At 39.7% G+C, this 14,068-nt stretch overlaps 1 protein-coding gene across 13 annotated transcripts in view; it reads right to left on the minus strand.

Annotated features, from left to right (window-relative positions):
• SYNE2 (spectrin repeat containing nuclear envelope protein 2) overlaps positions 1-14,068 on the minus strand; it is a 374,347-nt gene that overhangs the window by 141,084 nt on the left and 219,195 nt on the right. For all 13 annotated transcript variants that reach the window (XM_021941295.2, XM_021941294.2, XM_021941291.2 and 10 more), the window contains exons 53-57: positions 12,301-12,469; positions 10,023-10,178; positions 7,493-7,633; positions 5,491-5,673; positions 4,549-4,686 (exon numbers count right to left, since the gene is read on the minus strand). In XM_021941295.2, coding sequence (XP_021796987.2) covers positions 4,549-4,686; positions 5,491-5,673; positions 7,493-7,633; positions 10,023-10,178; positions 12,301-12,469 — 787 coding nt within the window. The remainder of the gene's footprint in view (positions 1-4,548; positions 4,687-5,490; positions 5,674-7,492; positions 7,634-10,022; positions 10,179-12,300; positions 12,470-14,068) is intronic.

Below are 14,068 nucleotides of genomic sequence, written 5' to 3' on the forward strand. Positions count from 1 at the left end.
AAATATTGATACATTGGACCTCATCAAATTAATAACATTTGCTCTTTGAAAGACAGTGTTAAAAGAATGAAAAGACAAGCCACAGACTGGAAGAAAATATTTGTAAATGACATATATGTCAAAAGAATGGTTCAGAATATTTTACAAAAAACTTACAACTCGGCCGGGCGCGGTGGCTCAAGCCTGTAATCCCAGCACTTTGGGAGGCCGAGGCGGGTGGATCACGAGGTCAGGAGATCGAGACTATCCTGGCTAACATGGTGAAACCCCGTCTCTACTAAAAATACAAAAAACTAGCCGGGCGTGGTGGCGGGCGCCTGTAGTCTCAGCTACTTGGGAGGCTGAGGCGGGAGAATGGCGTGAACCTGAGAGGCGGAGCTTGCAGTGAGCCGAGATCATGCCACTGCACTCCAGCCTGGGAGCACAGCGAGACTCCGTCTCAAAAAAAAAAAAAAAAAAAACAAAAAATTAAAAACTAAAAAAAAAAAAAAAAAATGAAATTTTTTTAAAGGGAAAAAAAAAAAAAAAAAAAATTGAACAGATACTTTACAAAGGAAGTGTACAAATGACCAATAAAGACATAAATAAATGCTCAAAATTGTTAGTCATTACAGAAATGCCATTTAAACCACAATGAATTACCACTGCAAGTCACTAAAATGGCTAAAATTTAAAAGGCAGACAATATTAAGTACTGTTGAAAATATGAAGCAATTAGAACTCATGTTGCTGGTGGGAATGAAAAATGATATAGCCATTTTGGAAAACAATTTCTCAGTTTATTATTTATTTAAACACATCGTAAAAGTCAGAGATCCTACTTTTAGGTATTTATTCTTTGAAATAAAACGAAAACATTTGTCTACACAAAGATTTATATATAAATGTTCACAGCAGTTTTGCTCATAATAGCCTATGGTAGCAGCCTCTAAGGTAGCCCTGAATGACCCCTACCTCCTGGTATTCATATCCTTATATCAGCTTCCTTGAATGCAGGCCAGACTTACTAATTTAATTCTAATAAAATATGGCAGAAGTGATGAGATGTCACTTCCAAGGTTAGATTACAAAGACTGAGGCCCAGCCTGGGCAACAAAGCGAGACCTTATCTACAAAAATTTAAAAATTAGCCGGGCATGGTTGTGTGCGCCTGTAGTCCCAGCCACCTGGGAGGCTAAGGTGGGAGGAACATTTGAACTCAGAAGGTGGAGGTTGCAGTGAGCCGACATTGTGCCACTGCACTCCAGCCTGGGTGACAGAGCAAGACCCTGTCTCTAAAATTTAAAAAAAAAAAAAATGTGGCTTCTGTCTTGAGAGCTCTCTCTCACTCTCTTGGAAATTGTTTATGCCGAGGGAAGCCAGCTGCCATGGTGTGAGGCAGACTCCTGGAGGAGCTCACGTGTCTGTGAGTAGAAGCAGATCTTCTGAGGCCTGTCAACAGCCATGGGAATGAGCCTGGAAGCGGATCCCACCTCCTCCCTCATGCAAATTGAGCCTTCGGATGAGTCTGCAGCCTTTGCCAACACCTTGACGGCATTCTCATGAGAGAACCTGAGCCAGAGATACTTAGCTAAGCCATGCCGGTGGACTCCTGACCCGCAGAAACTGTGATAGTAACAGTTTGTGGTTTCAAGCTGCTAACTTTTGGAGTAATTTGTTAGACAACAATAGCGAATACATAGCTCAAAACTGGAAACAACCCAAATATCTATTAACTGGTAGATAAACAAACTACTTAATTCCAAATTTATTTCCAAAACTGGAACACTACTTGGCAATCAAAGAATTAACTATGCATTAAGTGTAACAACCTGGATGAATCTCAAAAGCATTATGTGAATTGAAACAAGTGAGACACGAAAGACTACACACTGTTTGATTCCCTCTACATGATATTCTAGAAAAGGCAAAACTATAGTAATAAGAAACTGTGAGTGGTTACCTAGGGTTGAAGATGGGTGAAAAGGAATTGACTGCAAAGAGGCAGGAGGAAGCGTCTTGGGAGATGGAGATGTTCCCTATATTGATGGCGGTGGTGGTTATACAACTGCACTTTTATCAAAACTCACCTAACTGCATACTTAAAATAGGTGTATTGATATTTTTACTATATGTAAATTATACCTCAATAAAGTTGATTTAAAAAACAGGCCAGGTGCGGTGGCTCACGCCTGTAATCCCAGCACTTTGGGAGGTCGAGGCGGGCAGATCAGCTGAGGTCAGGAGTTCAAGACCAGCCTGGCCAACATAGTGAAATCCCGTCTCTACTAAAAATACAAAATAAGGTGAGCGTGGTGGCATGCACCTGTAATCTCAGCTACTGGGGAAGCTGAGGCAGAAGAATTACTGGAACCTGGGGGGGCGGAGGTTGTGGAGAGCCGAGATCGCACCATTGCACTCCAGCCTGGGCAAAAAGAGTGAAACTCCATCTCAAAAAAGAAAAAAATACTAATTTTCTATTTTTATAATGACAATTTATGAATTTATGTTTCAGTGATTCTTACAACAGTAGTATTTATGGAATTATCTTTAGGTTACAAAGACTTGTTTTAACAAACACAATCCAGGTAGAAGGGTATAGTACAATTAAAACAAACATTTAAAGCCTAGTTGAGAGTTCTGACACCTCTTTAAAAGTGAATTTAAAAATACCTGAATATGCTAGAAAATGGAAAAGGGCATCCTAAAAGTAGAATTATTGGACAAACGAGGATTTCACACAGTTTTATTTGGGACTTACTTCCCAGGGGGAGATTAGGACACATCAGGGCACACAGAAATAAACTCGCACCTTCCCTTGTCCCTACTTCCTTTACTCAGTTCTAGCTCAGAAAGAAAGTCTAGCAACTTAAAATGTCCTGAAGTTTGAGAGATGCTTTCACATTTTTACATTGGTATCAGTAGAAGGTAGCAAAATCCCAGCTGCTTTTGCCTGAGCTCACTTTTGTACAGTTTTTTTAACTCATAATAAGCATTTGAAGGAAAAAAAAAAAGCATCATTCCTCTCTTTTGTCTTGGTACAGTCCTCAAAAATAGTGACTCAGGGAGGTGACAAAAAGTTTAAAAATGACAAACTTTGGGGATGTGGAAAGTTAATCCAAGTGGGGAAAGGCAAAAAAATCATGAGCAAGGGGAAGAAAAGGAAAAAAAATGGGTAGAAATGCAGCATCTTTACAATTGTTACCATAAAAAAAAAACGCCAACAATTCTCAAACTTCAGGGAGGTCTGAGGTCAGCAGCTCACTTAGGAACACACTGTGCCATTCTAAAGATAGAAAAAGGAGCTGAATCACCTTTGAGGTCTGATTCTGTAAACACTGTTACCAAATAAGCTTTTCTCTAAGGGATTCCTTCTCATGGCAGAATAAAAGAAGGAAAACACACCTGTGCAATGCAACTTCCCTAATACTCAGCATCCAGAAGATGTTTTGCAGCCGAGGCCTCAAGTAGGAAAACACTTTCATTTGTTTTGTCTTTGTAAGCCAGCATAGACACATGGGGCACATGTGGAGTACCAGCAAGGACAGGAAATTTGGAATCATGGTGTGTTAGAAGTGGAAGGAACCATGGATTCGTGTTCTATTGCTGTGTAACTAATTACCACAAACTTAATGGCTTAAAACACAAAAAAAGTTATCTTGTAGTGTTCAGGGGTAAGGAGTCCAGGTATAGCTGAGGTGAGTCCTCTGTACAGGGAGCCACAAGGATGCAGTCTGGTGCCATCTGGAGCTCGGGGTTCTCTTTCAAGATCATTCAGGTTGTTGGCAAAATCCAGCTGTAGGACTGGGCTCCCTGTTTCCTAGCTGGCTCTCACTGACTCTCAGCTTCTAGAAAGAGCCTTTGGGCCCTAGCTCCATGGCCCTCTGACAATATAGCCACTTTCTCAAGGAGAATCTCACTACACTCTGCTACAGGCTGAGTAACCCTTATCTGAAATGCTTGAGACCAGAAGCGTTTCGGATTTTGGACTTCTTCAAATTTTGGAATATAAGTATTATACTTACCGGTGGAGCATTCCAAATCCAAAAATCCCATATTAGAGAGTCTTATAATCACGTTAATCAAGTATTTATGGGAGTGACTACCCCATTACCTTAGTCATATAACGTAACCTAGTCAATGAAGTGACTTTCCCATCGTATTCATATTCCTGCCCACATTCAAGTATTATTCTTTCAACTATTCTTTCAGGTCATATACACCAGAGGATGGGAATATTGGGGGGCATCTTAGAATTCTAACAATCAAAACCATTAGCACTATCCTGTGCACATTCTTATTTCATGGGGAGAAACTGAGGTCCATAGAAGATAAATGAAATTATCAAAAAAAGTCATAAAGTAGTTATCAGGACAGTAAGAGCTGAATCCTGCTCTCCAAAATCTGTGTCTAGTGCTTGCCACTCTCTCAAGCTTCCTTCTGCCACTGACACGGTTAGTGGTAAGATTGTATTTCAGGAAAGGAGGAAAAAAGCACCAGGACGATCAGGTAAGCCATGAATCCTTATGTAGATGCTATGAGCAGCAGAAAACCTGGAAGAACACTTACCTGCAGAGTGCTAGCATGGTGACTCAGTGTCCTTGAAGAGTCATAGTCAGCAGGATTGGCCAGCAAATGACTGGTATTTTCTATCCAAGCCTCAGTGCTCTTCAGAAGGTCATTATATTCCTCCATCTTAACTGTGGCCTGAGAAAGAGATGCAGGACCAAACTTGGTCACATGCCTTTTACTGGAGCCGAATGACTCCTCGATGAAGAGTCAGTTGCTGTTAGTCAGGGGTGTGTCAGGCCTTGCAGATGTCTGCTCCTCATGGCTGGGGCCACTTGTTCACCTGCTCTAGGTTATGATACTTCTGACTTTTAAGATTAACTCTGACCATAGGTGGAAAGGATTTAAGCGGTTCTACTCCAACATCATGGGCCTCAGCAAAGTTCTGGGTTAGCCTTGCAACTATTCTGGTTCCCATTTTAGGCTTCATTTTAAAAACTGGGCTGTACTTTGTCCTCCTCTTCAAGACCTTGCCCTACAGTTCTTCTAAGACTAGGATGCTGCCTCACTCTTGTTAAATCACAAACACAACTCAGCCAACCACAGCTCCTGTTTGGAAGGAGGGTAGAGAGGGTATCCTGTATCTGAATGACAGTCTTTCTCATTGTTGTCTCCCTCACTAGACTCCGGAGATCACCTGTCCTAAATTCCCATTACTGGTCTTTATCCACCTGTAGGGGAGCCTGGACTTCCCAACAGTTTGCCTGGCTCTTGCTGTGGTCAACTTTCGGATTCTTGGTTCTGTCTGCCCAATCAGACTTTCTGCCTGTACTAGCATTGAAATCTGTCTCCTCAGTGCCCACGCGAGCCTACCATGGCCCCAGCTTCAAGTCCAAAACTGATAATTCAAGAGAAATTGGCTGTTTCTGAATATATTGTTTTGCTTTAACACCATCTCAATACCACCACATGATATGAAGCTATTATGAGTCACAGCCATACCTTATTCAACTGTGAGGTTCTAGACTCTGCTCTCTGTGATACTTGCTGATACTGCTGGAAAGGAATCATCAAGTTATCCATCCATTCTTGAGCCTGTCCTGGGTCCTGTTCAACGATGTCCTGAACTTCCGAATCCAGCTCATTTAGTTTGGAATGCCATAGATCTAACTCATCCCACATTTTCTGGAGAAGGAAATCGTAAGTCAACTTGAATGAAGAGGTCATAGTTTATGGAGGCAATGCCTGGTTTTCACACAGTATTTACATTTATAAATGCTACTAAAACACCACAGAAACAACATCACAAGAATAGCTGTTAATTTATATCCAGCAATTTGTTATCTAAACTGAAAAACACTTTTCCTGAGCTCTCCCAACTGTAACAGTATTCATTTCACTACAAATTAGCTGTAGGGGAACAGAAAGACCTGGACATTTCTAGAGATGACCGAGAAGGTCAATACAGCCCTCATCTCTCAAGAGTGACGAGCAAAACATTCTGTTTAAAAAGGGCTTGGGGAAATACTTGAACCTATTTACACCAGTTCATACACACGCACGTGCATGCATGCGCACACACACTCAATCTAGAAAATAATGTTAAGTGAAAAAATAAAACAAAGAAAAATATCTGGGCTGGGTGCAGTGGCTCACGCAATTTTGGAGGCCAAGATGTGTGGACTGCTTGAGCCCAGGAGTTCGAGACCAGCCTGGACAAAACAGGGAGGCCCTGTCTCTACAAAAAACATGAAAAATTAGCCAGGTGTGGTGGCGCACACCTGCAGTCTCAGCTGCTTGGGAGACTGAGGTGGGAGGATTGATTGAGCCAGGGAGGTCAAGGCTGAAGTGAGTTTTGATCACACCACTGCTCTCCAGCTTAGGTGACAGGGTGAGACCCTATCTCAAAAATTTAAAAAAAGAAAACTATCTGCCAACTTGGGATGAATGCAGAGGCAGAGAGCTCTAGAAACATGATTAGGAGCAACTGCTTTTGACTCAAGAAACCAATAGGTTGGATTCAAATCTGAACTTCGCTGGGCAGAGGAAAATTTCAAAGCTAAAATATTCAATTCTTAATGTTTGCTTAAGAACATTTTTTTTCCCCCTATCTTGAGGACTATATCTAACTTGTTAAATTAGGTTCCTCTGCTTAAGATTTGTCCAATAGTGAGCCATATTCTGACCTATTTTAAAAGCCCCAAATTATTAAAATATTTCCTTAAGATATAGATTAAAACAAGAATCCTTTCCCTATACTGTAGTTTGCTTGCAAATTAAGAAGTAGAATAGTGTTTATGTACAGTTTTACCTAAGATTTTATTTTATAAGACATTTTACAAGGGAAATACATTTGGAATTTTTATTTTTATTTAACCTTGGCAGTCTAAAAAAGAGCTTTAATATTTTTCATATTCTATTGAATGATTTTTAATATCAGTATCCCCAAGATAAGATCCTTACTTTCCTTTACTTGTGAAAATCACAGGCTCTCAGAAGTTTGGGTATATGCCCACCATGGAAAAACAGAATTTTTTTTTGAGAGAGTCTCACTCTGTCACCCACACTGGAATGCAGTGACGTGATCTCAGCTCACTGCAACCTCCGTCTCCTGGGTTCAAGGGATTTTCATGCCTCAGTCTCCCGAGTAGCTAGAATTACAGTCTTGTGCCACCACGCCCAGCTAAGTTCTGTATTTTTAGTAGAGACAGGGTTTTGCCATGTTGGCCAGGCTGGTCTCAAACTCCTAGGCTCAAGTGATCATCCCACCTTGGCCTCCCAAAGTGCTGGGATTACAGGTGTGAACCACCGCACCTGGCCAACAGAATAATTTTTAAATGCAACTTTTCCCTATCAAGCCTCTCTAGGTGATGCCTCTGTGGATTTGGTTTATGATTTCTGTGCTTCAGATTAATTCAAAGAACTCACCTTGTGATAACTGATGAACAGGGCAGGAGTGGGTCAGAAATACCAAATGCTGAAGGGAGTTAAAGGAGGATTTTACCTTTTGAATTTCTTGCGCTTTCTCAATATTTTTGCTTTTCTGCTGCAACATCTTTTCAACATTATGAAGCCCATTGTTAATTTCTTCTATTTTTCTCCTCATTGCATATGACGGTGAGCTTTTTAAGATTTCATTGCTAATCTGTGAAAGACAGAAAGATGCATTTGGCTTAGAGAGGTTGTCTGCACTTTATTCATAGGTTCGAACAACAAAAGTGGTAGTCACTCTGTTACAACTTGTAAAAATCTTTTAAGGGCTGGAAGAAATTCTGAAAATGCATTAATGAGAAGGTGGATAGGAAGACTAATAAATGGCAGGTGTGTTTACTTGACCTTTTAAATATCATCTGAAATAAAACAAAAATTAGTTTAATGTAATCTAACATGTATTAAAGATATATGCTGTGTTGGGCAAAACTACTGAGTGGATTGTGTGAAACATCCCCATATGGATCAAATGATACAAAAGAATTCCTGGGGGATAAACGATTTTTATATGATCTTTCCATTTTATGAGAAAATCCTCTGCACAGATCTGTTTTCAATAAAACCAAATTTACTCACAAGCTGACTTTAAAAAAAAAAAATTCCAATCACAGTACTCATTTGAGTGAAACAACCTTCTAAAAGTAGCTATTTCTTGAGGATGCACAGAGTTTAATTATTCTCTGTGTAACCATTTGTAGATGTTTTCCCAGCCATCAGAAACTTAGCTACTGAACAGTGTAATTTTTTTAATCTAAACGATTCTCTTAAAAACAAACAAACAAACAAACAAAAAAACCTTGAGCTAGGAAAGATAATAAATGAATGTTGAGTATATCACTTTCCAAATACCTGACTGGTGTGTGTTCTCGTTTTGCTATTTGATAAGGCTTTCTCCAAGCAGCTACTAAATAACCAAGTAATACTTTATGCTTTTGTATAATCCTTTGTTTTGTAAATTAAAAAAAACAAAACAAAACTGTATCTGTGTAACCATTGAGACTAAAAGCATCCTATGCAGATAGTATACAGATGCAGAAACTGGAACACAGACTAAATGATTTGCTGCAGTCATATGTCAAGGAAGTAGATGAACTTGTCCCAAGAAACCCCCAAGTCCCCAGATTGAGTCCCAGGCTCTATTCACAATATCAGGCTGTTGATACTTTTATATCATGTCTTTATTCCCCAGACCATACTGCAGTCAATATTATTAGGAAAAAATCTCACTTTGGTTCCATGTTAGTTTTTTATGGCTGGCTGTGTCACAAATTACCACAAGACAAAGTTTTCTGATATTTTGTGCACTTATTCTCCTGGCAGAAATGTATAGCATTTAGATACATTAGGACAGATCATGATTTAGGAAATGAATATAGCCATTTGAATTATACACAGTGTTACTGCGTCTGTCCCAGGATCCTTGAATTTCCTTTAGCCACATCACATAATAAAAATTAGTTGCTATTTGTGACAAATACACAGGGTCATAGCGGAAATTTTCTACCTTGAATTTGAACGACGGATTTTGATTATTAATTTACTCTGCTACAGATTTTCATAAGTATTCATGAGAATAACATTTAGTTTCTCTCAAAACATTTAGTATTTTCCTAAAATAAAATCAATAGTACCAGATCCTTGAGAAAGTACAAAATAGGTTTTCTTGTGTGTTAAATAAAAAAGATTTGTCATAAATATACATTAAGTTTACATGTTTTTTACCTTGTGAGATTTTCCTGAGAAATCTGTCATAGAATTAATGACATATTTTAGCAACTAAGTTTGAAATCTGAGTTTTTTGTGTTTATCTAAGATCTATTTTATTTATCAAGTTGTAAGTATTCTAAGCAGAAAAAATAAGTAAATAAATAAATTTAAAAAACAAAAACAAAAACAAAAAAAAACTTCTGTGGATACCAGACCAAACAGAATTTTCTTCTGTTTGATATGGGCTGTCTTTTTACAATCTAATCAAAATATCTTGCTAGGCTCCTATGTTTCTAGTATTATAAAATATTTTCCACCTTTTCTTCAAATCTGGACTTTCAGGTATAAAGATTCGCTCAGGCACTTTTCATGAGAATTCTGTTAACATCATCATTAGACAGACACTACATACTAAGTGCTATTCCTAGTGAGTTGTGAAATTTGTATTCTTATTGCCCTCAGCTGTAATGTCAAAATGTTTCAAAGGATGTGTTTTAAAGCAAAGTATTAACGTCCAAAATGTTCAAGTGGTTGTACAGTGGTTGTACAAAAGCAAACAAAACCAGTAAAAGATATATAACTGTATTATAAAATGCAAGAGAAGAAGCAGCATTTCGACAATTAAATATACATAAATTATCTAATTCTGTTATCTTATGTCACATATTTAAAGCATCTTTATCTTAGCATTCAATATTAGACAAAATGGTCACTTAACTCTTGAAAGCAGTCATAGCTGAAATCCCAGCAAATGGAATTTGACATTAAATGATATTTTCCTTTTGATAGACATTCAGCTCCATAAACAATAACAGTAGTATAGACATTATTATTACCTTCTCATCTATGTCTTCTAAAGCTTTTCTGCATTCTTCCACCTGGGATTCAATCTCTGCAGGGACTATGGTGTACATTTCAGAATACTTGATTCGTAGTTTTTCCATAATATTCTCAAAAGTTAGCTTCCCTTCCTTAAGGATGCTTTGAAGCTCCTAAAAACATTAAGAGAGTTGCAATACTCACAAGACTGGAGGAAAAGTTTAACTCTAGGAAGTAAAAGCAGCCTTCCAGCACATCCTTATGATTTAAAGGAGAGCAGTTTGCATGACAAAACCCCACTAGTGATACAAGCTGATTAAGCCCGAAAGATACTCAGTTTAGTCAGATGATGCTTTCTAATTTGTAAGAATTAAACTTGATATCTCTTCATAGTGTCACACCATTATCTAGAAAAGACATTACAACACCCCCTGCTTCTAAAGTACCTTTAGGATTTCATTGTATCTGCGTTGCAGACCTGATCTAAAAAGCTGCAAGCAGCAAAAAAAAAAAAAAAAAGTTTCAAAGAAGTTTTTTGTTGTTGTTATTAATGTGTTGCTATTTCTGCTTCTTCCTCCATTATCATCACAATGATTCAAGGCCACTAAAAGCCCCATGCTTGGAGCAGAAGTGTCTACTTTCATGTAATTAGACAGCCCGGCAGAGCTCAACTTCTTTCAAAAGGGAGGGTTCCAGTTCCATACAAAGAATGTAGGTTTTTAGGAGATAAAAGAAACCTGAACAAATAGTCTATTGGTTGTGGCCTAGAAACCAAATCTGATCTACCTTCTCCTGTAGTAATTATAAAGGAGAAACTCATTTGTTTGGGAAAGTTTCCCAAAGATCAAGTGGAAAAATACTTCTTGACTTGACTGTGGCTTTTTTGTTGTTTGTTTTGTTTTTACAGTAGCTGTTCAGTAGCATTATTTGTGTTCATGGATTGAGTCACTGCAGTGAAGAATGATTACAATTTTAAATGGTTCTGTGATGTGTCATTGTTTTCCTTTTCTTAATCCTCAGCAGAGGACAAATCTAGAGAGAGAAAGTTAGAGAACAATGCCATTCAAAGATGCGGTTTAAGAAGTAAGTGTCGGCCGGGCGCGGTGGCTCAAGCCTGTAATCCCAGCACTTTGGGAGGCCGAGACGGGCGGATCACGAGGTCAGGAGTTCGAGACCATCCTGGCTAACACGGTGAAACCCCGTCTCTACTAAAAAATACGAAAAACTAGCCGGGCGAGGTGGCAGGCGCCTGTAGTCCCGGCTACTCGGGAGGCTGAGGCAGGAGAATGGCGTAAAAACCCGGGAGGCGGAGCTTGCAGTGAGCTGAGATCCGGCCACTGCACTCCAGCCTGGGCGACACAGCGAGACTCCGTCTCAAAAAAAAAAAAAAAGAAGTAAGTGTCATCCCGTTTTATCTACACCTAGTCCAGGAGTACAGGCTTTCATTCAGAGGTACACTTGGAAGGCTTGCCCATGAAGACTGCTTCTTTACTTTCCAATATAATAACCGAAAGTTCTCTTTAGACAGCATGTGACTTTTTTTTCTTTTTTTTTTGAGATGGAGCCAGGCTGGAGTGCAGCGGCATGATCTCAGCTCACTGCAACCACTGCCTCCTGGGGCCAAGTGATTCTCCTGCCTCAGCATCCCAGTAGCTGGGATTACAGGCACACGCTACCATGCCTGGCTAATTTTTGTATTTTTAGTAGAGATGGGGTTTCCCCATGTTGGCCAGGTTGGTCTTGACCTCCTGACCCCAAGTGATCTGCCTGCCTAGGCCTCCCAAAGTGCTGGGATTACAGGTGTGAGCCACTGTGTCTGGCCAACACGTGACTTTTGAATAAACTTCCAAACATCCTTTTGGGCTGTCACCATTGGACTGGAATGAAAAAGGAGATTATTCTGAAGAAATGAGATTCCAGATGACCTGTAGGGTGTACCTAGGCCCTATCAGAGACAAGGCACTAAGTCCTACTAAAGGAGTAACCCAACATGCTACTCAAGAGTGGTCTGAGACCCTTATTCACCAAACACACTGGAAATATAGTTGAAAGAAGGCTGCTTGGTCCAGACTGGCTTACCTTCCAGCCTTGTTTCAACTCTGTTCTCCGCTCTCCAGCCACACTGATCTTCTCCCTTGGTTCTGCCCACACCAGGCCACAGGGGCTTTGCCTGTGCCTCTCTCTCCCCAGACCACTCCCCCAAACCCAGCCACTGAGTTAAATCTACCCCAAGGACTTTGGATACAAGACTGTGAGCCTGTATCTGCCACATTCACTAATTCGCTCCTCACTTACCTCAAATTGTTCTGACTTTTCTGGGTGATCCTGGAATGCCATATTTTGGAAAGAAGTTGTGGTCTGTTGAAATAAATTCTTCAAAGCAATTATCTCTTTTGTGAAGGAATGTCTTTCTTGGATTTCAGTCTGCACTAATTCTTTATTTTTTTGAACTTTCTGAAGAAGCCTAAAAGAGAACATCAAAATATAATTGTTTCTTTATCCTGCTCTTCTGTGAAACAGTTTTATTGCAACAATTAATGAAATGCCTGAATAGCTCCTAAAGGACAGTTATTTCCTCTAAGAAAAAAGTAACAATTTTTGATAATGGATATACCACATATATAAACAGGTACAAAATCTTATCACTTAATCAAAAACCTCTCCAAACCTTTCGCCCCAAATATTCTCTTTTTCACATATTCCATTGTAACTGACATCTCTGTCCTCTCTTTTTCTCCATGTAACCCTTGAGCTCAAATGAAAATGACTTAGAGGTGTGAATGGAATCATGGGTGGGCTTCTGGGGATAGACAACCCCACTGGTCTTCTTCTCTTAAGTTGATTCATTTTGCTGTGGATGTAGCAAATATCAGAAGAGGCATTGAAGTGGGTAAAATCTTTCCTGAGGGTTATTTGGTAAGTATCTATGATATTGTGATATAATAAATATATACTTGATCTCTGCTCTGGTTCCTGAGACAGAGCTCTTAATACCTTTGTAGATAGGAGTGCTAGCTAAGAGTCTTTTGTCCTAATATTTGATTTTTGACCAGTTCCTGACACAGAGCTCCTAAGTCCTTTGTAATTTCCTGAGTGATAGGAGCATCTTTAGTTCTAAGGAGGCAACTCTAGGTGGGATCCTGAGTAGCCTCAGGATGAGGGCTGGTTGCCAGGGGAACCAACTATGTGATTAAAAGGTTGGAACTTTCAGTACCACCCCTACCTCCAACACACACCCCCAGCCTCTGCGGGAGGGGACAGAAGCTCAAAGTTGAGTTGATTGCCAATGGCCAATTATATAATCAATCATAATGAATTCATAATGAGACTACATAATCAAATCTCATAAGAAACCCCAAAAGACAGGGCTCACAGAGCTTCTGGATTGCTGAAAGCCTGGGGGTTCCACCACCCAGAGAAAACAGGGAAGCCCCAGGCCCCTTCCTATACCGTGCCTCAGGCACCTCTTCCATCTGGCTGTTCATCTGTATCCTTCATTATACTCTTTATTAATAAACTGGTAAACATGACTAAAGTGTTTTCTTGAGTTCTATGAGCCACTCCAGCAAATTAATTGAACTCAAGAAAGGTATCAAAGGATCCCTTGATTTATAGCCTATCAGCCAGAAGTGTACCGGCAGGGCACAGCGGGTCACGCCTGTAATCCCAACACTCTGGGAGGCTGAGAAGAGTGCATCACCTGAGGTCAGGCGTTCGAGATCGCCCTGGCCAACATGGGCAAAGTGCTGGGATTACAGGCGTGAGCCACCATGCCCGGCCACAGCTAGTTACATTTGAAAAGAACATTTAATGGCATAGGAAGGCAAACATGATTTGCTGGTAAATTATTCAGCAGAATATAAAACAGTACAATTTTTTTGACCTCAATTTATTTAAAAACAAAATCATAGTAAAAAAAGGAGAAAAAAATGATTAGCAGTGGTTATTGCTGAGTGGTGACATTAAGGTAGATTTTTATATTAATTTTCGTAATTTTCAGTTTCTGAATTTCTTTTTTTTTTTTTTTTTTTTTGAGGCAGAGTCTCGCTTTGTCACCCAGGCT

The sequence above is a fragment of the Papio anubis genome, chromosome 7 (genome assembly GCF_008728515.1).
Source record: "Papio anubis isolate 15944 chromosome 7, Panubis1.0, whole genome shotgun sequence".
In the NCBI taxonomy this organism is placed as follows: domain Eukaryota; kingdom Metazoa; phylum Chordata; class Mammalia; order Primates; family Cercopithecidae; genus Papio; species Papio anubis.